The 25361-nt window shown below is 53.7% G+C and overlaps 7 protein-coding genes across 7 annotated transcripts; 2 read left to right on the top strand and 5 right to left on the bottom strand.

The window, feature by feature from the left end:
• Positions 1-2341: 2341 nt before the first annotated feature.
• Positions 2342-2644, top strand: J4E79_008710 (uncharacterized protein; the record flags this gene model as incomplete). Its single annotated transcript, XM_049357565.1, has 1 exon — positions 2342-2644. The coding sequence occupies one exon, from the start codon at positions 2342-2344 to the stop codon at positions 2642-2644; it is 303 nt and encodes a 100-aa protein (XP_049208036.1).
• A 646-nt stretch (positions 2645-3290) lies between these two features.
• Positions 3291-3837, bottom strand: J4E79_008709 (uncharacterized protein; the record flags this gene model as incomplete). Its single annotated transcript, XM_049357564.1, has 2 exons — positions 3291-3460; positions 3552-3837. 2 exons carry the CDS (start codon positions 3835-3837, stop codon positions 3291-3293), a joined length of 456 nt encoding a protein of 151 aa, XP_049208035.1.
• Positions 3838-4234: 397 nt separating this feature from the next.
• On the top strand, positions 4235-5575 carry J4E79_008708 (uncharacterized protein; the record flags this gene model as incomplete). Its single annotated transcript, XM_049357563.1, has 2 exons — positions 4235-4585; positions 4688-5575. The coding sequence occupies 2 exons, from the start codon at positions 4235-4237 to the stop codon at positions 5573-5575; spliced, it is 1239 nt and encodes a 412-aa protein (XP_049208034.1).
• Positions 5576-6434: 859 nt separating this feature from the next.
• On the bottom strand, positions 6435-7445 carry J4E79_008707 (uncharacterized protein; the record flags this gene model as incomplete). The annotated part of the gene is made up of 1 exon (XM_049357562.1): positions 6435-7445. The coding sequence occupies one exon, from the start codon at positions 7443-7445 to the stop codon at positions 6435-6437; it is 1011 nt and encodes a 336-aa protein (XP_049208033.1).
• A 772-nt stretch (positions 7446-8217) lies between these two features.
• On the bottom strand, positions 8218-9004 carry J4E79_008706 (uncharacterized protein; the record flags this gene model as incomplete). Its single annotated transcript, XM_049357561.1, has 2 exons — positions 8218-8263; positions 8757-9004. The coding sequence occupies 2 exons, from the start codon at positions 9002-9004 to the stop codon at positions 8218-8220; spliced, it is 294 nt and encodes a 97-aa protein (XP_049208032.1).
• A 3968-nt stretch (positions 9005-12972) lies between these two features.
• J4E79_008705 (uncharacterized protein) lies at positions 12973-14703 on the bottom strand (the record flags this gene model as incomplete). The annotated part of the gene is made up of 1 exon (XM_049357560.1): positions 12973-14703. The coding sequence occupies one exon, from the start codon at positions 14701-14703 to the stop codon at positions 12973-12975; it is 1731 nt and encodes a 576-aa protein (XP_049208031.1).
• Positions 14704-22280: 7577 nt separating this feature from the next.
• On the bottom strand, positions 22281-25359 carry J4E79_008704 (uncharacterized protein; the record flags this gene model as incomplete). Its single annotated transcript, XM_049357559.1, has 6 exons — positions 22281-22517; positions 22594-22974; positions 23136-23367; positions 23416-24234; positions 24290-24969; positions 25042-25359. The coding sequence occupies 6 exons, from the start codon at positions 25357-25359 to the stop codon at positions 22281-22283; spliced, it is 2667 nt and encodes an 888-aa protein (XP_049208030.1).
• Between the last annotated feature and the right edge of the window lie 2 nt (positions 25360-25361).

Genomic DNA, 25361 nt, shown 5'->3' with positions numbered 1-25361 from the left:
ATTGTCAGCTGGAAGCGTGTGCAACGAGCGGGGGGCGATCAAGAGCATGATTCCCAGACGCGTAAGCTTCGCCGCGTCATTCTGTTTGTTGAGGCAGCAGTGGCTGCTTGTGGCAGGCAGGGAACAAACACGGTCATTCTAGGAAGGCACGCTGAAGCGGGGCGGAGAACAACTCCAAAGCTGAACATCATGGACGCGGTGAGACTCCAGAAGGCGTGGCATCGGGAACCAGCTTCTTGGGAAACAACACGTCACCCCTGAGATTGAGCAGCTTCTCATGAATCCAGAGGCCGCGGGGATGGTGCTGAGCCCGCTGGACAGGCAGGCGCGATTCCAAGCATGCGGACAGCTTCACAGGGGCGCGGGCATGACCATTTGCATGATTGGGAATAAAGACCGCCACGGGAAGGACGAGAAGATCACCAGTAGAGACTCAGCATTCTGTGGTGACCGCTGCTCTTGGGCACGCTCCGTGGCTGCCAAAACGGCAGGAGCTACAATTCGCGACTCCAGGCGTGCAGACAGCTTCACGGGGGTGCGGACGTGATCACTTGCATTTCCGAGACTGAAAGCGACCTTGAGACCAACTAGAGACTCATCAAGAGAAACTCCGCATTACGTAGTAACCTATGTTGTCGAGCGCGCTTCGTGACGGCTAAAGGGGCGGAGCCTGCCGATTCGCGACTTCAGGATTGCGGCCAGCTTCTAGGGGGCGCAGACATCGTCACTTGCATTGTTCGGAACGAAGAATGTCTCCAAGCCAAGCTCGAGCTCGCCAGCAGAAACCCAGCATTGCATGTGGGCTGTGCTGTAGAAAGCGGTCGGCGACTGCTTCAAGGGCAGAGGCCACAGGTTCGCGACTCACGGCAGGAGCGACGACAGCGAGGGGCAGAGCAACATTCGGGCACGTAGACTGAGCGGTAACATCTGCTGAACATTCACGAGAAAAGCGCTGCTCGAATGGCGACCCTCAACATGCTCTGCGAAAAGGAGACTTGAAGACCCTCGCGACCTCCGCGACAACGACTCGAGCGGCCAGGGCGGATGTGAACAACTTCAGGCTCTACTTTGGCATCACAAGAAGCATTCAGCCACTCATGAACATCCCATGACGGACGCGGACCGCTCGTCGCGAGGCCGCGCGAATGGCCTCTTCAAGGCCCAGGGTCTGGCGGGCTGGCGGGCTGGCAGACCGCGCGACGAGAACATCACAACCTTTGCGGCAGGCAGGCACGAGCGACTTCAAGATGTAGACCAGGAGCGTCTACTACTCCAGGTCTGTAGCTACTGCATTGCCCCTTTCCCTCAGACCAGTTCCGTCATGTTAGCTGTCCGCAGCCAAAGCCTCAACTCCACAAGGCAGGTCAGGGAGGCCGCGCGACAGGACCATCACCACCCTCATCAGAAGACTATGCAACTCAGGAAGCCAGCACGTATACGGAGCGCGTGAATTGGCCCTGGCCTGTAGCTCATGGACTGCCCCTTTCCCGGTAGAGCCGTGCCTTCCATGTCCGTTGCCCATTGCCTGTCAACCTTTTCCGCATCTCCTCAACCTCAGTATCAGTCCAACTCTACGCCGCCCGTCGCATAATAGCCTAGAGCTGCTGCCATTGGCGTCGGGGGCGCATGGCAAGAAGGATCGTCAGCCTCGTCGCTGGCGGACAGGGCGCTGCCTCCTCCGCTGTCCGACTCGACTGCGACATACCCTCGAATCAAGGGCTGGCAATTGAGTACAAGAACCTTCTCATTGTCCCACCGTATAGTCTCCTTCCCATTGTGTGCCTCCGCATGCCCCTGTTGTGCCTCCACCTTGTATACTCGGTCTCGTCGTACGGTCGGGGCGCTTGCGGCAGCGGCTTGAGGCGTATACGATCGTAGGTTAGGAGGACGACGGCGGTGTCTCGAGGGAGGGCGGTAGCTACATCGCGCTGTAGAAGGGCTCGTTGAAAGGCGTCGCCGTAATGAGGGCGTCGGGGTAAAGTATGTACTTCACCCTCGTCGATGCATACCCCACATCGGATACCCTACACCAAAACATTAGCTCGCCTCCCCCTCAATAGCAGCAGGCACTCCCCCCAGCCTCGCTGAATAACGCCGTCACCGTCACTACGCGTAAAGCGCTCAACAATAGCGAAGCCAGACCGTCGCCAAACGCAGTCTTGGCACCCCCAGATCGCCCACACAAAAGCTCAAAACCCAGCTTCCCCAACACCCCAAACCAGCACCAACAAGCCCATCACCACCATCACAACAAGCTCAATTACTACCACCACCACTTTTACTACCACAAAACCACAAAACCACCTTCCCTCCTCACCCCCGCATCTCCATCAACACAAAGATGGAAAACTTCACCATCAACCTCTCCAACCTCCACGTCCCCTCCCTCGCGGAGTTCCCGCACTTGCCGCCCGCCTCCGACTCGGCGGCGCAGAAGCGCCTCTACTGGTTCTTCCGCGGCCTCGAGGAGATGGCGAGCAAGCTGTACGAGCGCATCGAGATGTACCAGCATCTCGAAGAGACGCTGGACGAGGAGGAGGAGGCGGAGCTCGAGGAGCTGAACAAGGGGGTTCTCGTGGTGTTGGCTGCGGTTAATTGGGCGGGCAGACTGTATGGTGGGGAGGGGTATGAGGAGGCGGTTTGATGTTGTAAGTTTTGTTGTGGGTGACTTGAATTGGTGCGGTTTTGCTAATTCGTGTTCAGGGATTTGGGGATTTTGGGCGGGATTGGTGGCCGGGCGGGCGTGAGAGGGGAAGAGGCGTTTAGGAATGTGTTTTGATACCCAGGTTTTTTTTTGGTGGGCGTTTGGGCTGGTGGTGGGATTGAGGGTGGGGGGTTTGTAGATGCGGCAGCCATGATGAGCATAAGTCCGCGAATGAACTTGATTACTCTTGCATTTTTACTTGTTATTTATGTCGTGTACCAGGGATGTGTTCAACGTTTTTGTGTTGGCCTATCTCTCGACCTCCGCCTCTACGTAGTCATCATGTACTATTGACATACTCGAGAACACCAGTCTGAGGACACCATGTATTCGACGGCATGCTTCATAGTCCTACGAAGACGCCTAGATCTCACTCTGACTACCTCCCCGCGACACGATCCACAAACTACTGTCACATCAAAATACATCGAAGGCATACAGGCCTCACTCAAACTTTCACACAACATCAACCCAATTCAGACAAACATCAATGTCCATAGCCATATACTAGGGTATCACAATCCAAACGCCTCCTAGTTCCCTCAAACCCCCAAATTCACATACCCATCTCCAACAAAACCCCAGCTTACTTCCTGCCCTCCCCCTCCCCCTCAAACATCCACCTATCATCCTCCAAACTAGCCACCTTCTTCTTGAGACTACTCTTCAACGCAGCCCGAATCTCTTCTTCCACAGCAACAGCATCCCACTGTGCGTTGGTCTTGCCGTACAGTTGAATCATTTCGTTTTCTTGCTCTGTTCACATGCACATGTCAGCATTCTCCCCATACCATCTCACACCAGTCTCCGTCTTCCCGTAGAGAGAATGGGAATGGGATCAACATACCACCCTCCTCATCCCCCTCACTACCCACGCCCATTTCCCTGTACACAGGCGCCGGCGCTTTGACAATGTATTCTCCGATGTCGTCGCGCTCGACGAACTCGTCTTCGGTGGGTTGCATGAAGATATCTTGTTCTATTTCGCGGCTGTCGGGGCGGATGGAGGGTGCGGCTTGGTTCTGGCGGCGCGCGGGTTGTTGTTGCGGTTGTGGCTGTTGTTGCTGGGCGGTGTGGGCGGCGAAGATGTTGCGGCGGGTTGTTGGGGGGAGGCGGATTGCGCGGTTGTCCATGGTGGGTTGGTTGTATGGGGATATGAGGTAGAGCGGGTGTTTTGTTCGGAGAGGTGTAGGGCGGGATGGGGGGTGAGGTCGATGTTGATGGTGTTTTGGGGTTGGTGGGATGGATGGCGCGCCGTAGCTAGTCAGGTACAAGCGTTTGGTGGGGCGGCTGGGGTTTGGCATTGCGACACTCCCGCGGCGAAACCTGAGGCGCGTCTTCGTGACACCGACAGCAAACAACGGAATCATGGCGGGCTCAACACCAGCTGCAGCTTCTACGGATCTTCCTGCGCAATCGCCAAGCCCACCGGCGGATACAGAAGATCGATCGCCGCCCCGGAAACGACCCAGAACTCGCGCGCCTCCAAAAGCAGCTGCTCCAGCCTCAACTCCGGCGACGAATACAGAAATGCCGACCGCTAAGAGCGCGGCTCCGGGGCCTGATACTCCAGTTCACCGCTTCTCGATACAGCCTGTCAATCGCTTCCGCGGCGCGTCGGCCAAGATAAAGCGCCCTCGTGAAGTCGCACACTTCTCCTACGATGACAACCACGAGTACCAGCATGATGAGTCGGGCATCAACTACTACATACCACCTCCAATGGGCGCAGATCTGAAGGAGGGCTTCGAGACGTTCGAACACTATGAAGACAAGGAAGATCCCCATCTGGACAGTCTGCTAAGGGCGCTCATGGAAGACAAGACGGGCAACGAGGAAGTCAAAGCCGACTTCATGACCTGGCGAGGCATGATGACCAAGGTATGTTGAAGCAGGCCGGCACAAGACATAGCAAGGTAAGCGAAACCAGCTTTCTTACCTTGCTGCTGCTTTTCCTCCCGATCAATATCTAACACCCCCCAGATCATGACCGCCCCCTTCGACAACTTCGCCGAATTCAGCATGTTCGCAACCCGCCACAACAACACCATCTACATCGAAGAAGACTTCCCCTCCCGAGCCGCCGACCGCGCAGCAGAAAGCACGCGCCCACCTCCCCGCCACCAGCATCCCGACCAGCAATCGCGCGAAATGATGACATACTGGGGTTACAAATTTGAGAAACTCGCTCTCATACCCACGCTACCTCAAGACACACCACGGCAAGAGATTGAACGGTCCCAGAAAGACGTCGTGTCAAACCACGCACAACACTGCTCCATCGTCCACACATCCTTCGGGCCCCATAGCCTCATACTAGGCGGCGAAGTCGACGGCCTCCTCGCGCCCAAACCCACGAACCCGGATGAGCAGGTGCAATGGGTCGAACTCAAAACAAGCGAAGAACTTCCTCCCCCTCGCCAACAACAACACCGCGACATCCTGAAATTCGAACGCAAGCTCCTCAAATTCTGGGCCCAGTCGTTCTTGCTCGGCGTACCTAAGATCACCGTGGGCTTTCGGAGTAAAGCAGGCATTCTGAGGAGTCTGCAGACATTCAACACGCATGAGATACCGGGTATGGTAAGACAGGGGACGGGGTGCTGGGATGGCAATGTGTGTATCAATTTTGCGACGGAGTTTCTGGGATGGCTGAAAGGGGTCGTCGTGGGGGAGGGGGTGTGGAGTGTTGTGCTGAGGAAGAAGAGTGGGGTTGTGGAGGTGAGGAGGGTGGGTGATGGGACGGGGGATATTGTGAGTAAGGAGTTTAAAGTGTTCAAGAGTAAGGGGTCTGAAGTTGGGCAGGGCGGTGGAGAGGAAGGCGAGGCGCAAAAGGATGGAGATGCTGCAGAGCATGTTGTGATATCTTGAATGCAAGTATCGGCTGTGGCTCTAAGAGACGTTACGTGGTTATGCTACCGTCCAATCTGAAAGGCGAGGTTGCCCATCCCATCACATGCAACAACGAAACCATGGTTGGCATGAGATATCCACCAGCACACAACCACCATGATCCCAAACTTTAGCTTTGACTTTTCCCTTTTGATTCACAACCAGCCTGCCTCGATCCCCCAATACACACTAGAACCCATCTATCCCTCACCCACATCCAGAAATCTCCAACACCAGACTACGACATCATCTCCAACCTGCATACTTTATCTCAGACAACCCCAACATACACCCCAAACCCCCACAATGCCACCCACCCAAATCACCTCCTTACGGCGTACCCGTACCCGTACCCGTCGCTTCATCCCCACCCCCTGCATCCACCCCGAAGCCCGGCTACTCAACCATGATATTCTGCAGCAAATCGTGGAGAAGCCATCATCAGCCCTCAGCATCGTACATGAAATGGCACAGCGAGGCGATAGGGCGGACATCAACCAAGATCGTCCCCAGCAAACCCAGCACACCCATCCAGATCAACAGCTTGGGCAAATCGACAAACTGTTCGAACGGTGGGATAGAGCGGTGGAGACGCAAAGGGAGTTGATGAGGTGGCTCAACGGCGTTAAGATCGAGAGGGAGAGGGAGAGGGAGAGGGGAGAGGCTAGACGGGTGTATGATGAGGTGGCAAGTGAGTGGGAGGAGTTGGGCGGGGTTTATGGGGAAGAAGGGGGTTGGTGTGTTTTGGGTGAGGGGGAGGGTTGGGTGGAGGTGAGGTGGAGGGGGAGGAGATGGGGGGAGATGTGAGGGATGGTATTGTTGTATACTCATTCTCCTACTACTTCCAAGGTTCTTCGCCCTCCAGCTCATCGATGAACACCTCATCATCCATAGGCTCCCCTTGCACCCATCGCGCAGCCAATCGTCCTGTTTCTTCTCCTACTCTCTGCGTCCTACTAGCGGGAACGACATTCATCCCATGATTCGCATCTGTCACAACTACAAGCTGCGATTGCGCCGTCAGCTTATCCCTCGTTTCGTTCAGCGTATCGATTGGGCACATGGCGTCTTCGTCGCCGCTGATGAAAAGTATGCGGACGCTCTTTGGTAGGTCGAGCAGGATTTGGTCGCGCATCTCGTCTTTGGGCCCGAGGAGTGGGTAGGAAACAAGTATGAGCTGTATGCTCAGGTCTTCTCTTTCCTTATCATCTAGCGAGGCGAGATGTTCGCTAGCAGCAATGACAGCGGCGCGCGCACCCATGCTTCGTCCACCTAGTAATAATGTCTTCGATCCAGCCGTGTCCTCTTTTGTTCTCTTTAGTGCAGTCGATTGACTGGAGTTCAGCTCATCAATACATGCGTGGAAGCCCTTGGTCCGCGCTTTGAGATTCATCGAGCCTTGGAAAGCGAGGACGGTTTGAGAGGAGGAGTATCCGGTGCAGAAGTTTACTACGGCGTCGGCTGACAGTGTGCCGCCTGCGCCGTGGGTGAATATTAGGGTTGGCGATGGGCTGGATGGCGATGTTGTGGGTGTGTACTGGTGACATTCGATTGGTTTCTTGACGAGATCGTGCGTGATCGTGAGGTTTGTACGATTCTGAGGTGCTGAGTCACTCTCTTCATCGGGTTGCGCGTCTGCCTCTGGTTTCGCGTCCTTTGGTGAGCGCTTCTTAGAATTAGCCGCCTGTCGTCCTTTCGACGCCTTTGGTTTCGCCTCAGGTGGTTCACTTGTCGAGTCTGGGAAGTTTTCCGAATTTCCTGTGTTTGTTCTGGCAGATGAGCGCGTAACACGCCTCTTGGGATCGGGTGTCGACGCCGAATCAGAGGTCTTTTGGCGTTTTGGTGGCATGTTCGCGGAGGCTTGAAGTTGCGCACTTGTTCAATTGCGACGTTTTGGATATCGCTATCAATTCAGCACTATTGCCGTCGATCATAAGAAAGATCGGGCGAGGTTTAGTTGACGAGGGCGGTCGTGTCTGCCTCAGGGCTTCGATCGCGCGTTGGAAGTCGCTGTGACGTAAGCCACGTTCAGCCTCCCAGCCACTTCCCAGCCACCAGCCACAACCCTTTAGATGCGCTAGTATCCTGTGATCTCAACTCTGCAACCGGGGCACCTCTCGTGGCTGCATTCTGTGCAAATGTTTTGCCAGAGAAGGACTGGACCGTTCCTACAGCAGTGGCAATACCAGACATATTTGTCTTGATATGAGCTTGAAGCGTATGAACTGTATGAAGTTGTCACTGCAGGCAAAGTAGCCGCGGAGCTTCCCCCATTGTCACCGGCATATGCTAGTTTACACATCTCCTTTTTGTGATCACTGGATCCGCATTGTGTGCAAATCGTGTTATCGGACGGACCAGATGATGCTCCAGCCTCATGCTCTGACAGTCGGGTGGATGCTGTGTCATTCGCTGCAGTTTCCGAACTTGCGATTCCCGTATCATGTATCACGCGCATGATGGCATTAATCTCCGAATTGCTTTCTGGTAATCTTGCTGCTTGCGCGTCGAGAACATGTTTGACGTCATCAAGAATGTCGCAAAGAGGCACCATGTAAACATCTCCGAGTGCGTCATCCGCGACCACTTGCCCGAGGACAGTGATTGTGCTGCCTGTCTCTTCACTTGAACGGGTTGCCGATGCGCTTGGTGGCCGCATGCTGCTCACTGGCTCGGTCGATTCAGTTGATACCCAGGTGCCCGAGGTGCCTGCTGGTATCCCTACACTTCGTTAACAAGTTCGCCCAAGCTAAGGGTTGACCACTTACTCTGAGTGTTCCGCGTTGTAATCGTGTGAACTCGTACAAAGTCGTTACCATAGGACAGAATCGCAAACGAAGGAAGACGGGACAGCTGTCCGACGAACGGAGGTTGAAGATTCATCTCAGCCTTTTCGTCCACCAAAACGGTGCACGAGTTAGGGTTGCCTAAGATATATCTTTCGAAAGCTTGCCCATCTTGGTAACCGCTGCCAGGTTCGTCCGATATTGCCTCCAACAAAGCCCAATCGCGATCGCATGCTCGGGTGGAGAAGGACGCTGACGCGACGTCGGCGGTGCTGGACCACTCAATGGATTCCCGAGAGTCAGTGGGGAGGTTGTATGTGGCATTTCGCATTGTCGGGCTCTCCGCTGATTCCAGAACTTGTAAGGGTACAAACGTAGTGAGATCGGGAAAGAGATTTCGCTCTGCGTTGAGCTCTTCGTTGGCCTGCTCGGTATCGATCTCTTCCTCGAGATCGTCTTGAACAATGCTATGGCCAGCAGTCAAGCCATACATTGATACAACCCCATTCTTGTCGGTTACAACAATATAACCTCCCATTGTAGCGTAACGAGTTCCGCCAATACCGTCAATCTTGAAAGGGATATTCCTATATCTCCGATGCCCATTGCCCATGTGCCCCATTTTGATAAAGACTGGGCAGAGATGCTGCGATGTAGTCGGCTGTATCGGCTTGCCTACAACAATTACATCGAATGATGCTGGGCCAACCTTGCCAGGTTGACAGAGGCGTCTGGGGGTATCTCTTCGGAAATATTTCTCAACCAAGTCGCTAACACAGGCTGGACAGAACACGACGATGTAAGGTTTGGCTGAGTTTTCATCCGTTCCCAAGACTAGTAGACGTATGGCGAAGGGTCGAAAGTTTTTCTTGGATTTGCGCAGGCTTTGCAGAAGCTCACCTTTCAGGCGTTTGGTGACGTCCTCGAAATATAGGCTGGTCTGCTCGTCGACATCTTTCTCGAATCGCGTCAAGCCCCTGATTGTGTCAACAGGTTGGCTAGTAGTAGTAGTGGTATTCGTGGCGTCCAGGGAATTTGTTGTGCGAGAAGGGGTCTGCATGCTGTACACGGGAAGACGAGAATGTCAACAAAATCAAGGGTCGAAGAAGATCACTACTTCTGTGAACCTGAGCACACAATACATGAGATACATTACCGGTAAGAAGCGAGGGATCAAATTCCCCCGGTGTTGATGCATCAGCGCCCAGATCTGCCCGAAAGAGTGCCTTGTCAGCGAAAGCTCCAATGAATTGAAGAACAGCCATGTTGGTCTGCATGTGTGGCGGCCAATCATGCAAGCACTCAGCCACGCGTGAGCCTGGCAGGCTGAACTTCAAGAAAAAGTGGCAGCTCCAAGGCAGCTCTCACGCTCGAACACGATACATGCTCCAGTCTCATCCTCCGATGGCAGCAGCTCCCACGACACCGTTCTTGTTGGACTCGGTGAATACCGAACAACTGCAGAAGCTGGGTAAGGTTATGTGGAACTGGAACCTTTGTAGCACATGCAATGGGGCTGCGACGTGCAGTCAGCAAGAATGTCCATGGAGGGGCGCAATACGATTTGACACATTCTGGAATCGGTACAGGGCCCTGACCGAGCAATATGCGCCAGAAGGTACCACGTTCTCGTGTCCAGCTTTGTCATCCCATGATGACCTTTTCCGCCTCATCCAGAGGATCAGAGACAACCCAGATCTGGACCGACAGCGCATTATCAATTCTCACTTTTCGGTCGGAAATTCGAACGGGAAACTTTGTACAAATGCCGTGGATCAGGACCGAGCGATGAATATAGCAGCTAGTGTTATGTTCATGACCAATTGTGGAACATCGCAGGATTGTGCGGATTTCCTGGAGGAAGGCGGCCCATCTATCTCCTGGCGGAGCGACGTGACTGTCACAAACTTCGTTTGCGAAGCGTTCTCACGTACGAGGCCTGCCCTTTTAGGGAGTAATCTAGGCGACACCAGACTGTCTGACTTCCTTGGATCGCTGGCTGCGAGCAAACTTGTGAAGGCTGGATTCAAGCTCGAACCGACTGATGATCTGCGCAGCCATTTGACAATGGATTACAGTGGGAAGAGAAAGGTCATCCGAATTTTCCACTGTTCTGCAGTACTGAAAGAGATGTTGTTGGCAAGTCGACCAGACGGAAGTCGCTGCTTGGTTCCACGATCACTCGCCCTGGAGGTCCTGGACATACTGTACAACATCCTTTTCCCCGACGACCGGTCGGGTGTATACATCACAAAATGCGGCTTCGATCCAGATGTGCTGCGATACGACGTGTCCCGATACCGGCGGAAAGACGACCCTGAGGTTGACCACACCTATTTTGGTAACCGACTCAAGGAGATCTACGACGAGGTGCAGAACCCGACTCCTCGCCATGACTGGGCAAATTGGTTTCATCGACACAGTGCGCAGCGGTACATGATGATGGCAACAATGATCGGAGTCTTCATCGCGGTAATCATCGGAATCCTTGGCCTCGGAATCTCGGGTTTCCAGGCTTACGTGTCGTACCAGCAGTGGAAGCATCCTGTAAAGGATGCATGAATGGAGACGTATGTTTCGAACGTGGAGCAGGCGGTGACGGATGCGTAGAGACTTTCCCCGATGGATTTCGGTGATGGCACGATGCCGAAAGACAGAGAAGAGAAATGGGATGGTGGGGAAAAATGGGTGGCAGGGACAAACAAGCGAGACGGCAGCCGCGCCCGCGCACGCGACGCGGCTCCTCGAGATAGCACGAACATCGTACTACTTGCGATTCACGCACGACAACGACTCACATACTGCATGCATCAGGCAGCAGTGCGTACGATACTTCCCTTGAGTGACAGGTATACTGAGTAGCTTCTATCTTTTTATTCTGACTCGGGAGCCGGTCGCGACCCAATGCTATGACAGTTCCGCGAAACGACCGAGGACCATCAGATGTATAGTCATCCTCATTTTACGAATTGTCGGTCAATGACAAATGTCACAGTGTTGCCAGAAATCCGGTTTGACTTTGTTGAAACTTCCTCAATCATGCGAGGTATCACTGATCAGCTCTTGGCCATCACATCTGGGCATCACCAAAGACACGAAGCCGGTTTCCTATGGTACTCTGTAGGGCTAGGTACGGTACTTTGTGAAAAGAAACTCTTCGTATTCGTCTCCACGATGCCCGTTAAAGCAAGATGTTTCATGGCGATCTCAATAGAGGAATGCAAAGTCCCGAAGCGGAGTCTCCATTACTCGCCGGCTTCGTATCGCACCCTCGAGTCGCCCTCCAGCTCTATGCAACGCAAACTTCCATATCCATAGGCGGGATAAAGACCCGACGAGTAGGAAGTCTACCCGCAAAGGTGACTCGCAGCGATGCGCCGGCACGAACAATTTACGTCTCAACTGCCATTGCCAAGCACTAGCACATAGGCGTCCAACTCCTCCCTTCCAACAACCCGTGCCATCTTCCCTCAATGTATATACATTTATCCGTCCAAAGGATCAAGATCTCACTCGGATCTATTTCAAGCCACCCCGTCCTGCACAGCATTCTCGCACAGAATGCCTGGTTCAGTAATCCCTTTGTTAACCCACAATGGCCCTTGCTGCTCGCTTCGCTACCATCACTACTGATTGGCCCGGCTACCACAGCTCGCGAATCGAGATCCTTTCATCGATGTGCAATGCAGATAATGATAACGGCAGACGGGGCGTTGCGGCACCGGCTAGTCGAGATGTGATAGCGATGATGTGATGATGGTTGTTGTTCATTAACGGAGGGTTCCCCGGCTAGCTGGGTTGGACTGCGCAGCGGCATGTGATGTTATGCCGTGTCTTTTAGCGTAGGAATGCGGCGTAGTGATGATTTTGTGATCATTCTTGAGGTGAGAATTCCATGTTCGGGTCGTTAAGAAGTCGATGTCTAGGATAGCCATGTAGTTATCGTGTTTCGAGGTTAGGTTTGCAGGAATAGTCGTACGATTGCGCAGCCCAAGCCGAACCGTTGAGAACAACGTATGATAATGCACCGGGTGGATGCATGCGATTTGTTGAGTGAGGTCATTGAAGTGCAGTGTTGGATAATGTTATTGATTTATTTGATTCGTCGCGCGTATCCGCAGTGTTTAGGGTTAAGTGGTTGCTACTATGGAGCACTAGCTACATGCATCGGGTTATAGTTGTACAAGGGTATGGCGGTAATGGAGAAGCAGAACAACGCGAACAAGAAGAGATTCATGCAATGCAGTGCGACTAGGTATCGTAGACGACCATGCGGAATAGAGGAAATAAGGTGCTTTTGGTATTAGAGCCACCACAAGAGACAGAATGAATGAAACACGTATACAGAATTCCAGTAACATAAACAAGGAGAGCGAAAGATCCAACTCCGACTGTATCCATAAGGAAAGTGGGTAACCAGTTACCGCGGGGTGCCAACATGCAGGTATTGAACAAATACCGCCTTCGCCAAAGGAAATGTCGCTAAGGGGGTATCGCAACCAAATCATCCTCCATGAATGTCTCGTATATGCTCTGTAGATCGTGGGTATATCTCGGTAAATGTGTGAAATGATGCAATGCGACGACACCCTAATAACCATGGGGCGCGTTAGATGTGTACTTTTGCTCGGGGGCGTACTTCTGGTCCGTCACGTAATAAGAGTGAGGATGGGGGGCCGCAGGGAATTGCGGCGCGTTGAATGGCTGCACGGCCACAGGCGCTGAAGCCCTCCTTTGTTGGTCGGGTTGCGATCCGGGGACCTGAGCGTGATGAGGACCGACTGGCGAGTCTTGGGAAGGCAAGGCATGAGCGTCGAAGCCCGCGGACTGAGGCAGAGCGTACGGAGCTGGTTGTGGCGTCTGGTATGCCGAGGTGGGCTGAGTATACGAGGTCGCTGATGTGGCCGACGGAGGGTCGAAAGAGTAGTGACGCGCAGACTGTGGTTGCGGCGCGTAGTGCGAGGATGGAGCAGCGTGTGAGGAGTACTGAGAGCTTGCGGAATGTGGGGAAGAATATTGCTGGGGAGATGGCGGATGCGTGTAGTGCTGCGACGGAGGCTGCTGGACGGAGTATTGATGAGCCGGTTGGTGGGCCGAGAATGGAGGCGCGGCATAATGTTGGGGGCTGTGGTGGCTAGAGCCATACTGGGACACCTGAGGCCCATGCCAGTAGTCGGGAACTGTTAGGTGGAGAGGAGCATGTGTCTGGAGCTGGCCCTGTGCGCCGATTGACTGGGTAACAGCTCCAATAACGTGGTGCTGGACATGGCTGGGCTGGATGTGGTGTGGGTAGCCAGCTACCAGGGGCATGTCTTTGCTCTCTTCATCTTCAAGGCTGACCTTCCAGCCATTCAGAAGCTCCGGTCTTGGCTGAATGTCGGCTAGCTTTGGGTCCTGGAATGGTCGCTTCAACTTCCCGCTGACGACGTCCTCGAGACTGTAGTAGGAGATGACGTGGTGGTGGGTACCCTGGTACTTGACTGAGATAGTCTTCTTCATCAGACCGCCCTCCTTGAACTCATAGCTGTCGATGAGGGAGCCACAGAATCGTCGCTGTTGGTCGGGCGTCAAGCTTTGGGCGAAGTTGGCGTAAACCTTGTTCATGGAGTCGACATCGCCTGGCAGGGACGCGTCGAAGGCTGAGGTCTCGTATTCGTCCTCGGAGTTCTCCAACACTTCACCAGTCTTGGACCTCATTGGGCCGTTGTTCTCCTTGCGCTTCCTCTTGGTACCGCACGATGGGTTGAGGGCCGACTTCTTCTCTTCAGGCTTCAAAGCACGCACTAGCTGGCGATATATGAGGCAGTTGTTCATCACCCGACTTGGGGACCAATGCACAGCATCAGTCCATCGCTTGATACCGGAGGCGTTCTCCTCGTACACCAAGACGGTTCCAGAAGTGAGCATCTCTGCGCGTTCCTTATCATGCGGCCTGCGGCTGATATGGCTGAGACGGCCTTGAAGTGCGGCCTCCACAACGGTCATGGCATCTTTGGTGGTATCGAGGAATCCCTGCCACGTTGGCTTGAAAGCCGGTTGTGCTTTGACCATGTTACCTGTGACCTGGGGTCTTGGTGGTGGTGGTGTGCTAGTTGCGGTCGAAAGGACGCGAGATGTAGCGATAGACTGATTGCGAGATGGTTGACGAACTTGCTGTTGCATCGAGGGTGTGAAGTTGGCGTACATGGAAGGATCGAACATATTCGAGTACGCAGGTTGTTGAGCGGTCGGTTGTTGAGGCCAGTTCCACGAATCTGTGTCTCCATAGCCCTCCACCTTTTGCACGCCACCTAGGGACATATCATGTCCGAAGGGAGGCATCGTCAGAGTCGATGCCCGGATACCTTGCAACATGGGGAAAAGTAGTCTTGGATAGTTCCGACTCCGTAAATGGATTGGCTTATTGAAGCTGGTCAGGAAAATAGAAGCTGGTTAAGTACTTATAACAGCAAAATCATCCGCTGTAGCTGGTTAGCGCATGGGATCAAGCTTGGTTGAACAAGAAATTACCAGTGTCGATGTTGCAATAAACGAGTGTTGTCGAGAGTAGATGTGCGAACGGTAGTGATGATGTTGGATGAGCGGGACGAAAGGCGGGGCAGGTGCGTTGACGATGCAGATGGATAGCTGTGCCGACTGCAGTCTGTGATCTCGCTTACAGAGAGGAGAATTATGCGTTGGTCGTTATGATGGGTTGCAGCGGGAGTGGAGGAACTGTATAAAGGGTCAGAAATTGTTTGGATAGTCTCCAAGCCACATGGTGGTAGAGGGGCGGGACTGTGCACGTACTGGCGCTGCAGATGCAAACAACGATACGGAGAATGTAGCTCGCCGACAGGAGGTACCAGAGAGTGGTCCAGGGAACGGGTACAACTATGTATAATTGGGGGTTAATATCGATGCGTCGGCGAATTGCGAAGCAACCAGGATGTTAGGGTAGGCAGGCCCTGGGACGATAATAGGGAGTGGAGGTAATAGTAGCAACGGCGGCATCAGCCAGCGGACATGGACATGGCTCCTTGGGATTTGACGCTATCCAGCCTATGACAGCTAGGATGGGCTGTCGGAGATAATTGGCGACTCCTGGCAATGACTCTGATGGATGGGGCAGGTCAAGCGTGAGGGAATATGCACGACTTGCGACAGAGCACGAAGGCAATACGTCGTGATGGAGTGCCTGGGAGGGAAACGCTTGTCTCCGGCGGCCATGACACACTGCGAGACTGGCCGCTAGGAAGGCTTTACCTGGTTAGGATGGCAGACAGTTGATGGCCACAGTAGCGCAGCGATCGCCCCCTGCCTCGCGCACTGCTAGGCCCTGGACGGAGACACTGGACATGTGAGGCAGTCCTGCTGGGGATGTTCGCCTCCAGCCATCCGCCAGTTCGTGGGTCTGGCCCATGAGACGATCAACGCACACAAGCAGCCTTCCCTGCGCCCACTCCACCGCCGCCCACCGCACCATTGCCAGCTAAACTAGTGCGCCATGACTCCGCAGCTGCCAGGGCCTGACGTTAGGACAGCGTAAGCTTCATGTTCCTGGACGGCGGCCGCTGGTGAGGCAGCACGCGAAACTCTTTTCATCCCGCAACGTCCTGGACCCAGAAACGGCCGTCCGAATGCATTGAGGAGGAGTATCGGGTCAGCATGAGCAATGCGGGCCTTCCGCGTGGCTTCAGCAGGCCCGAAGTCGGTCGGATGCTGAGGAAGCGGTGCGGAGATGGCCAAGAGAGCAGGATGCAGCCGGAACAAGGCACAGCGCAGACGTCCAGCATGGCGACTGGGATGCGATTATGCGAATCCGAAAGAGACTAAGCGTCATGAGCAGAGTGGCCAAGGACCACGCACACTGGTCTAATCATCGCGGATCCGGGACGGTGCGCTATGTTTCACACGGTCGCGTCTGCTCTGTGGCCCTGCCCAGCAGCCCCAGCTGTTGTCGACCAACCCCTACATCAAAGGTTCGCTGCGACCATGCAAACGTCAACGCCGCACCACCGTCGGTTGGGGTACCCAGGGCGATGAAAAATCTCCCGAGAATTGCGCATCTCCGCGCGCGTTGCGTTGGGTATGGCTCAGTCGTCGCACATTCGCCTTGCGTCCGCGAAGGGCATCGCTTGGTCAAGTGACGACCGAACGCGGCCTAGCGTGCACGTGCCGGGCTGCTGTCCTTCCCCTCATCCTGGAGAGAATCATGCACGCCCATCACACTCCATCTGAAAAATTGCACCGCTCAGCACGCCGTGACCTGCGAACTTCTCCAATAGTCTGTGTGAGATGCGTCGACCGTAAGCCTGAGATTTGCAGCTATGTTCTCGTCCAGACCAGCACCCACCGTGGAGTTGTGGGGTCACGGCTTCCGCTGCCACCCATTCATACGCCTCAGAATCCGCTGCTTCGACTGCGATGCGATGCGATGCGACTGCATTTGGAGACGTCTTCAGGCGGTTTGACGCGGGGCTGGCAATGACGACAATGCAGCCGATACGTGACGACCAAGCGGGTCCTGGTGCAGTCGCAGCAACAGAACTGCATAGCCTACTGCAGAGGCACCTCGGTGACTGACGCGCTATCCTTGCCCTGAGGGCCAGGGATAGAGCCGCGTCTGCTCTCCCCAGACGTGCGCTTCAGCCTTGATCGTCCCTTGCAAGCTCACCAGGTGAGTTATCATCTAGTCAGGAACGTCATCTATAGCCGATGATGTGCGGTGTGCCGATTAGCCAGACACTGGACGGCGCTATCAATTCCGGTCCGCAGCCAGGCTTGTGAGGCGCGAGTCAGTGCTGTCCTGCAAGTCACGCACTTCGCCCTTTTCGGCCGGGCGGCATTGCAGATATCATCCTCGTTTGGTTAGGGTGGGCATCACTTGTCTCCGTGCGTTAGCATCGCTCTCTTTGGAGGCTTGCTGACACCGCGCCTGACAGCAACCAGGTTTCAACGGCTATCGCTAGATGCTAGGAGGTCGCATTGAGAAGACGACTGCATTCTAGCCACGTCCGAGAGGAATCGACTAGACATGTGCTAGCTGTCCGCTGGCCTCCAGTGTCTATCACCGACAATTGATAGCTGGGGGACGCATGTTCGCCAATTGTGGCGCGCCCCTCCAGCGCATTGCTCAGACTGGGAACATCGTTGCTTTGCAAGCTCTTAAACAAAGCAAATATAGGTCCCGGACATATATACAACCAGCATCGACTCAGGCCGCACGTTCGCAGTCGGTCGTTGATCAGTGAGTCCACTCTCAACCTGGAATCAGGTCATCAGGTTATCGCAGACTGTACTAACCTAGTCCTCCTTGTCCTGTTCGCGTTTCAATCGCAATAGCGCTGACCTGGATTAGTTTTTTTACTCTCCAACACACGTGCTCATTCGTGTCGTTATGGTCTGATTTTCTCGCAACGAGACCTATCGCGCCCACTGCTAACCGCGCTATTCTTACTGCTATGACCAGAAGTTCAGCTGCGCCCACGAATCGTCAAGTCAGGACAAGACATGTACCTTGTCGCTTTCGAAGCAGGCTCTTGTGGATAGCTCATTGAGTCTGCGCCAGCGTCTCGCCTGCCCCGGATTGTTCCCGAGGCGCAGGTGGCAGCGAGTGTGACTTCAGGTGCGCGGGTAGGCGAAAGTCGGCTACGATCAGCACAAGTTGGATGATGTGATGTCTTTGCACATCAACCGCGACGCGCTAAACACACAGCAGGGTCTTGTTGCGTACGGTACGATCACGGCTCAGTCGCAAATACCGCATCGATCCTACTTTTGGAGTGGACACGATGACTGCGATGGTGCTATGTAACATTCTGCAGCATCTGCTCGACCATCACACCGACGCGCAAATGCACAGCGGCGTCACGATAATCCTTCCATGTAGCCTGTATCACGTGTCGATATCAGCCTCGGTTTTCATCGCCCGTTCCGGAACCGAACGGCGTCGCGGTTGGAAAGGAAGAAGCGACTCAACGTCTCCTTGTCGCGAACGCCAACTTGAGTCAGCATGCTCAAAGTCCAGATCCTGTTTCGTCAACGTTGAGAAAGCCGGCATGCCTTCGACCTGGAGAGACACCATGACGATCAAGCCCTCCCGGCGTGCAGTCTATCTAGGATCACCCCCGACATGTTCTATTGACTGATAGTGTACCTTGGCGCTATCCGCGGCGAGATCCACCCTCAGCATCCATTTACTCCTCGTGTTGGGCATTTTCGCAGGTCGGCAAGCTCCATTAGACCTACTTCCACACTGCACAGGTGCGCAAATGGGTGCACATGACGGGGATGATCTACACCGGAAGATGAGGTCCCTGGACGATCCTGGAGATCCGGATCGTACGGATATTTCCTGCTAGCAATGCGCTAAGCGGCTATCTTCCGCGGAGCGCAACGAGTGCGAACATCGTGTGCGGCGAACTCCTCCCCAGGGACCAGAGGGAAAGCTTGTTTCGGGGCTACCTCGGCCAATGTCGAGTCCTCATTTGTCAAGCGTCGTGGAGGGGTCCGGCCCGCGCAGCTGTAGTCCAAAATGTAAGTGCGGACGCCACGTGAACTTGGTTGCACACCCAACCTGCAGTTTTATTCTCCTGAGATTAACTCCAGCGCAGGATTTATTCGCCCCGTTGCAGTAGCATCCGGAGCATTAATCGATGTTTCATCCATGACCCTGCCGGGGCGCTGTAGGCAGATGCTCGAGCGGACAGCACCCACGACTATCGACTCGCCGGACTTGTAACTAAGGACATCGTCTGTTGCACAGTTTCGTGGCATCTGACATTCCCGTAACTCCCGCTGTTGGCTTGATACGACGTTACCTGTCTCGTCGCTTGCACCTCGGCACAACATCCAGGAACATCACTTCACCCATCATGCGTCACAAACGGCGGCGCTGTTTCTTTATCGTGTGGCTTCAAGCACGCCGTCGGTACCCTTAAACATCACGGCTTTCATCCGCCATGGCGTATTGCGATTGGCCAGCTAGCTGCTAGCACATCAATAGATCGTCTAACATTGCCGTAGAACAACGCCACCACACACCGTCAGTTTTCGATTGTGCTGTCAAGTTGGGCCAAGATATGGGCTTGCCAAAGTTGCCCGGAAGGTCATACTGTAACCTCAACTGAGAAAGCACCCTCACCCTGTCAATGACTCGACCATGCCTGAGGGCTGGACTTTCTCTCAGCGGCGCCTGCAACGTCACTGTCTAGTTACCTCATACCTTCTGGACCTACTGGAGGCGACTAGCCATGTGCTACGTTCTCGTGTTCAACAGTTTCACTAACCGGCTGTATCCTTAACTTTGTCGCCCTGATGTTCAGCCTCGTGGTTTTTGAACGAATGAGCTCCGGCGGGGCTATAATCCGAATGTTGAATTAATCCTATTCGCACAATGGACTCTCGATTATCGACGAAATTTCCTGCAGTATGGTACGACTTTGCACCAGCACTGTTTCAGCCCACTGCCAGTTGGTAGCCGCATTGAATTGCATGCTCCACTGTCTCTAACGTCGAACCAGACTCGTGTGCTGCAAGTGCAATACATTGCGGAATGACGTGCGTTAGAAACCTTCCTGGCGCAGACCTTCGTGTAGCAGGATAGACGAATCCACTCAACAAGATCGGAGACATCTGCCAAACCCGGCGAATTTTCGAGACAGACATCAAGTCCGCATTCGTACGTACAAGCGCGGCAAGATCACGCACTTGAGCTGTCAGCTTTTCACTACTGTACTATGACCGTTGCTTCACTACTGCTCCGCCGTTGAAGATGTCGGCCTAGACTAGGTAGCCCAGGAACATGCCCTTCTGACGAAGTTTGTTCAGCCACCAGTCCACAGCCCCTCCAAAAAAGTGAGCTCGTCACAGACGTTCGCTCACGCCCGCACCGCAAACGCAAGGGCAACGCTGTTTCACCAGGCGGGCCACTCCGTATTCAAAAATCCTTCAGGGCGTCTAGACACGGATCCGCGAGGTCTTCCCGACTACCTCTACTCCAAGGCCCTTATGCGGTTGACGTTGTGCGCGCGGATCAAGAGACAGCCTTAGCGGGTCTTTCCGCCCTGGATGCTCATCACGGTCTCACCACGTTCATCCGTGTATTTCTTCATGTTGGTTTGGACTAACTAGGAAACTTGGTTGTTTCAGACATCTTTGCCACGTGGGATGAAGGTGGAAATTGCGGGGAGCTGGGTCGGACAGAGCGAAACTGACTCATTCAGCAATGACATCCACACACTTCCAGCGGAGCAGTTGGCCGATGACGATGGTAGTCTGCTACCGATCATTTTCGGCTTGGCGGACGACGAAGAACATCCGATTCGGACGACTGTCGTGCGGTACTAAGCTACAACGCCACCACGAATCTCGATGACAGCCCTAGAATCTAGGCACGCTACATCGTATTATGCAACACCAAGCTGCACCGCTCACGATGTGTCGATATGGGGAAACATCCGCGAGCTGCACGGCAATACCCTCTCGCATATACACACCAATCAGGAAGCTGCTAGCAATCTTATCTCCACGAAGCTCTATTCTGACCTCTCGATCGCTGCAAGGGGTCTGGTCCGGTAGGTTTGATCGAAGCCGAAAGTTTGACCACTGCAGGCATTGCATGATCGAACACTTCGGTGCGGACCGTTTGTCTGGACAGGACATCCGCAAGTTACGTGTCAACCTTACCACCCACCATGCTGCACAGCTCGCAATCCTGCAGGTAATTAAAGTCTTTAATGATGCCATGATGATCACTACGCAACATTTAGCGGCGCCGTTGGTCTGCTCTTTGAAACAACTCCGATGCTGCAAGATGTGCAGGAGCGATCTGGGCACCTAGATGAGAGAGCTGGATATCGATACCCTGCGCGTGCGTCTTCCCCAACGAAACGCTTGCAGAAATGATTGGGCACCAGTGCGACATACCATCAGATACCCCATTGCCTCTTGGAGTAATGCCGGGACATCCTCATCTCCCATTCCAAGCTTGTGGATGCCCCAATGTGGTCGAGCAAACAACGAGCATCCTTACATATCATGCCCAACAACGCCCAACAGGGCCAGCACGTTGGAACTTGTTGAGAAGAGTCACAAAACCGGTTGCAGTCGTGAGGGGTGGCACCCGCACTGGTTGTTTAGGGCTGACTGTGTAGCACTCGTTTCGTTCATGATCAGCAGATAAACGGTTGCTGATCTCGCCGAGAGAAGGACCGAAGAAGCCGTTGGATTGACATGGGGAGGCTTCGCGCCGTCCACGGTTTTTTGGCTTATCTCGGGGGATCTGTGACTGGGGTTTTGCAAGATTGTCTCTGGTCGCGATCTCTGCGGTGTTACTTTTTGGGGTAATGGCGCTGTTGGAGCTCGCACATAGCACGCAATCGGGATGTTGTGGTCAGTCGGTCAATACAGGGGATGTGGCAATCAATAGTGATGCTGAATGCGGGTGCATGGAGCAGTGCTTGAGCCGCGTCGTTCTTGCTGGGTTGAGCGGCTCCAGCTGCACTGAATGGCTGACGAACCCCGCAAGGGAATGCGCGTTCGCTCTTGCAGGCGCTGGACGCGCACTGCAACGTCTCCCAGGAAGCTGCCTTCGCAATGTGGCATCCATTTGCCCGCGATAGCGTAGTCCCTTTGGGAGTTCCGTTCCTCTGGAGCCTCATTCTTTTTCGAACCGCTCTCCTCCGTTGGCATGCTAACTGCCGTGTTCGCCCAAAGTCTGACATAAGATCAATGTGAGCCTGATCAGTGCACGTGGGAGGCAATCGCCCCTTTTCTCATCCCTTTCACAGTGCAGTGCGAGGTTGGGTACTTGTAGCTGCAAGAGACGTAATGTAGGTGTAGTGATAGTGGATAAACGGCAAGTAACGAGTGTTGTTAAAAATACACATTGCCACCCAGCACCATGAACGTGGGTACTACCATGGCGAAGGCACATTCGAGCCTTCGCCCAAGACGTTGCTTGAAGCGATGGATGAACTTTCTGGCCTCCCTAGCATTCTGCCATGTGCTTCCAGGAGCTTCTCATGACAGAAGCCGATGATCTTTTGTCGAAACTCGGGATTGTAATGTGTGCACAACTCATAGTGATCGCAATCAGCCACCATCATCTGTTCGTTTGGCAAGCCAATCTTGGCTAGTTCGTAGGTAACAATCTATAGCATTTGTTAGGGTCGTACATGGCGAATAGCAGTAGTTCGTGGTGGGATGTATAATCTGTGAATGACATACCACGTATTTCCCTGGTCTCCATCTACGCCCAAGCAACTTCGTCTCTTCCACGCGCATTGCTTTGCTCTCTCGACCATCCCAGATTGACAAGATGGGAAAGTTCGGAAGGGACTCGCGGATGTACTTCTCGAATTCGTTGGAGAGTGAGCACACATATCTGGTTTGGAGTTCCAGGTCCATGAGCTTCCTGTCGATGGTTTTTGACCTTCTGGATGTAGGCGGTCTTGTAATGATACCCAGCATATTCTCATGATCTGCCTTGTTCTCGTCCGTAGGATGGGGTGTTCCAAGAAAGACGATTCCGACTGTATTGTTGACGAGATCCTTATGCCACTGGGCCGGGAAGCTTCGGAGCTCAAGGCTACTAGACTTCCAGAAGAACTGGTCTTCGTCAGCTTTGTCCCTTCTTGTTCTGTGGTTCAATAGACTCACGTCTTTTATGAAGATACCTCCAACACCGTGGCCCAGAAAGATCATGGGCAAGGACATCGTCTACGTCTTTCATTAGATAGGTAGCTGGCTTGGGTAGTATGGCTACTTACATTAGTCCGCTCGCGATATTCATGGAGCTGCTGCATCATCGTGTGTGAACTATCCCTGACTTGGTTCCAGCGGTTGAAGTCTTTTCCATTGACTGGTAAGCCGTGTTCGAGGGCAAGGACTTGTATGTTCATGTAGTGCTTGGTGAGGTCGCGCACAAGTGGCTCATCGTGGAAGCCGTCTCTACTCCAGATCTCGGCAGGAGGATCACCCAAGCCTGGTACGATAATGACACTATACTGGTGTCAACGCAAATTTACTCTCATCAGATGGTACACTTACTATGCATCGGGCTCCAGCGTATGCATAAGGTCGCTTGGTAGTTCGAGAGGCCTGATCGTGCAGCCTTTCTCACGAACGATGGAAGAATCTTTTGACCACGCCGGACTCATGGGGCTTGCACTGGCACTGTCTAAAGACAGCTGAGAGAATGGCATCGCCCTAGTCCAATGGCCGCTGGGCGCCCTTGGGGAGGTGTCTGATGTTGACTGTGATGGTGATGCCTCTGATAGGGTTGTGCCAGGAGAAAGAGTAAAGTCATCGACGGTTATCGGCCTATCAAAATATTCTTCAGTCTCTTGTAGAGACTCTGTACTGCCCAGATCGGAGCACAGTGTTACTGATCTCGGCCCATATGGTGGTGTCGCGCTGCCGGACCGGCGCTCTTCTTCCGAACTTCTGGGACTTTTCACACTTTCCACTCTCCCTGAGAGCGTTGAGCTATTGGCTTGGTTCAAAGTTGAGCCATCCAGTGATTCGTGAGACACTGAAGCCTGCTTCTGTACCGTATGATCAGTCGGTAGGTCAAAGGTAGATGAGTCATTGGCAGATGGTGATGGTTGTTCTACTAGGGTCGTAAGACCAAGAGCATTTCCGTGTGACTCTAGATCTACAGCATCGGCACCGCGTCGTGAAGATGTGGGAAATCGTTCTTTGGCTGCAGTTCTGACAGAGTCGAGGGCTTTGAACACTATAGTAGACCTTTCCGCATCGCTCCAGGCCAGGGATGCCGCAGATGCGACAGTAGATGCTGTCTGCTGCGCCATGTTACGGAGAAAGTTAGTCGCGTTCTTGCCTTGTTCGTGTAGTGTAGAAGCCGGTCTATGCGATGTCAGCATGTTGGTTCTCTAAAACGAAAGAACGCCTGATCTCTTACCTCAGCGATTCAATCGAGTCTCTTTGAGTAGCCTCTTGTGCTTTAAGCCAGGGATCTTGGAGAGCTTCGGATGCTGTGGGACGGTTCTCAGGAATGACTTGCAAAAGTCTCTCCAGTAAGTCGCATCCTTTCCGTGAGATACTTTGCGCTTGCAGCACTTGATAAGGGAAAGGCGTTTTCCCCTCGACGTAGGACCCCAGATCTTTTGCGAAAGGCTCGCTGCCAGTGAGAGCCTGGAAAACTAGTGCACCCAAAGCCCATATATCTACTGCATCCGTGTATGATTTGCGTCCAGCGAGGATCTTCCAATTAACGTGACCTTTTCTCATGATGACTTCGGGTGCCATGAAGCCATCTGTACCAGTATATGTACTGAGTGAAGCCGCGTCCTGCATACGCTTGCTGACCCCAAAATCGCCAAGCTTGACCCACCAGTTAGGGCTGCGCTCTTTGATCAGAACATTTTGTGGCTTCAGATCACGATGAACGAAGCCGTGGTCGTGCATACTCTTCAATCCGTCTAATATCTGATGAGCAACGGATTGGGCTTCATGCTCTAGTAGTGGGCCAAACTCGTCAAAATGGCGGCTTAGATCGCCGTGGGGAAGATATTCCATCGAGATGTATACGTGTTTGTCATCTTCGTACCATCCAAGCGACTTGACGAACGAATAGTTGAACTGTATTCATGGGCATGTCAGCCCTCCATGACCTGATGGGCGGTGGCTTGAAACCGAATGGGAATTACTCACCTTGTCCTGAGAGAATTTCGCTATCGCATCCAGCTCATGACTGTAGTCGACTGCAGACCTCTTCTCAATTTGCTTGACGGCTCGTTTGTCTGTGTCTTTGTCGCCGCCTCCTACCAGCTTTTGCAGCCAAACAGTCCCGAACGATCCCCGACCAAGTTCTTTGGACTGCTCCCACTTCTGCTTCTTTTTATTCTTTCCGAGAAGAGGAGTCGTATCCGGCGTCCGAACATGATGGATCGTGAAACCTTTCTTGAAGATTGTGTCCAGTTTGGAATCGGCCACTAACTCCGGCACTATCTCCATAACTCCGATGTTCATGG

Source organism: Alternaria viburni (genome assembly GCF_023758015.1).
Source record: "Alternaria viburni strain BMP 2772 chromosome Unknown scaffold_21, whole genome shotgun sequence".
Classification (NCBI taxonomy): domain Eukaryota; kingdom Fungi; phylum Ascomycota; class Dothideomycetes; order Pleosporales; family Pleosporaceae; genus Alternaria; species Alternaria viburni.
This window is presented reverse-complemented; position numbering and strand designations above follow the sequence as displayed.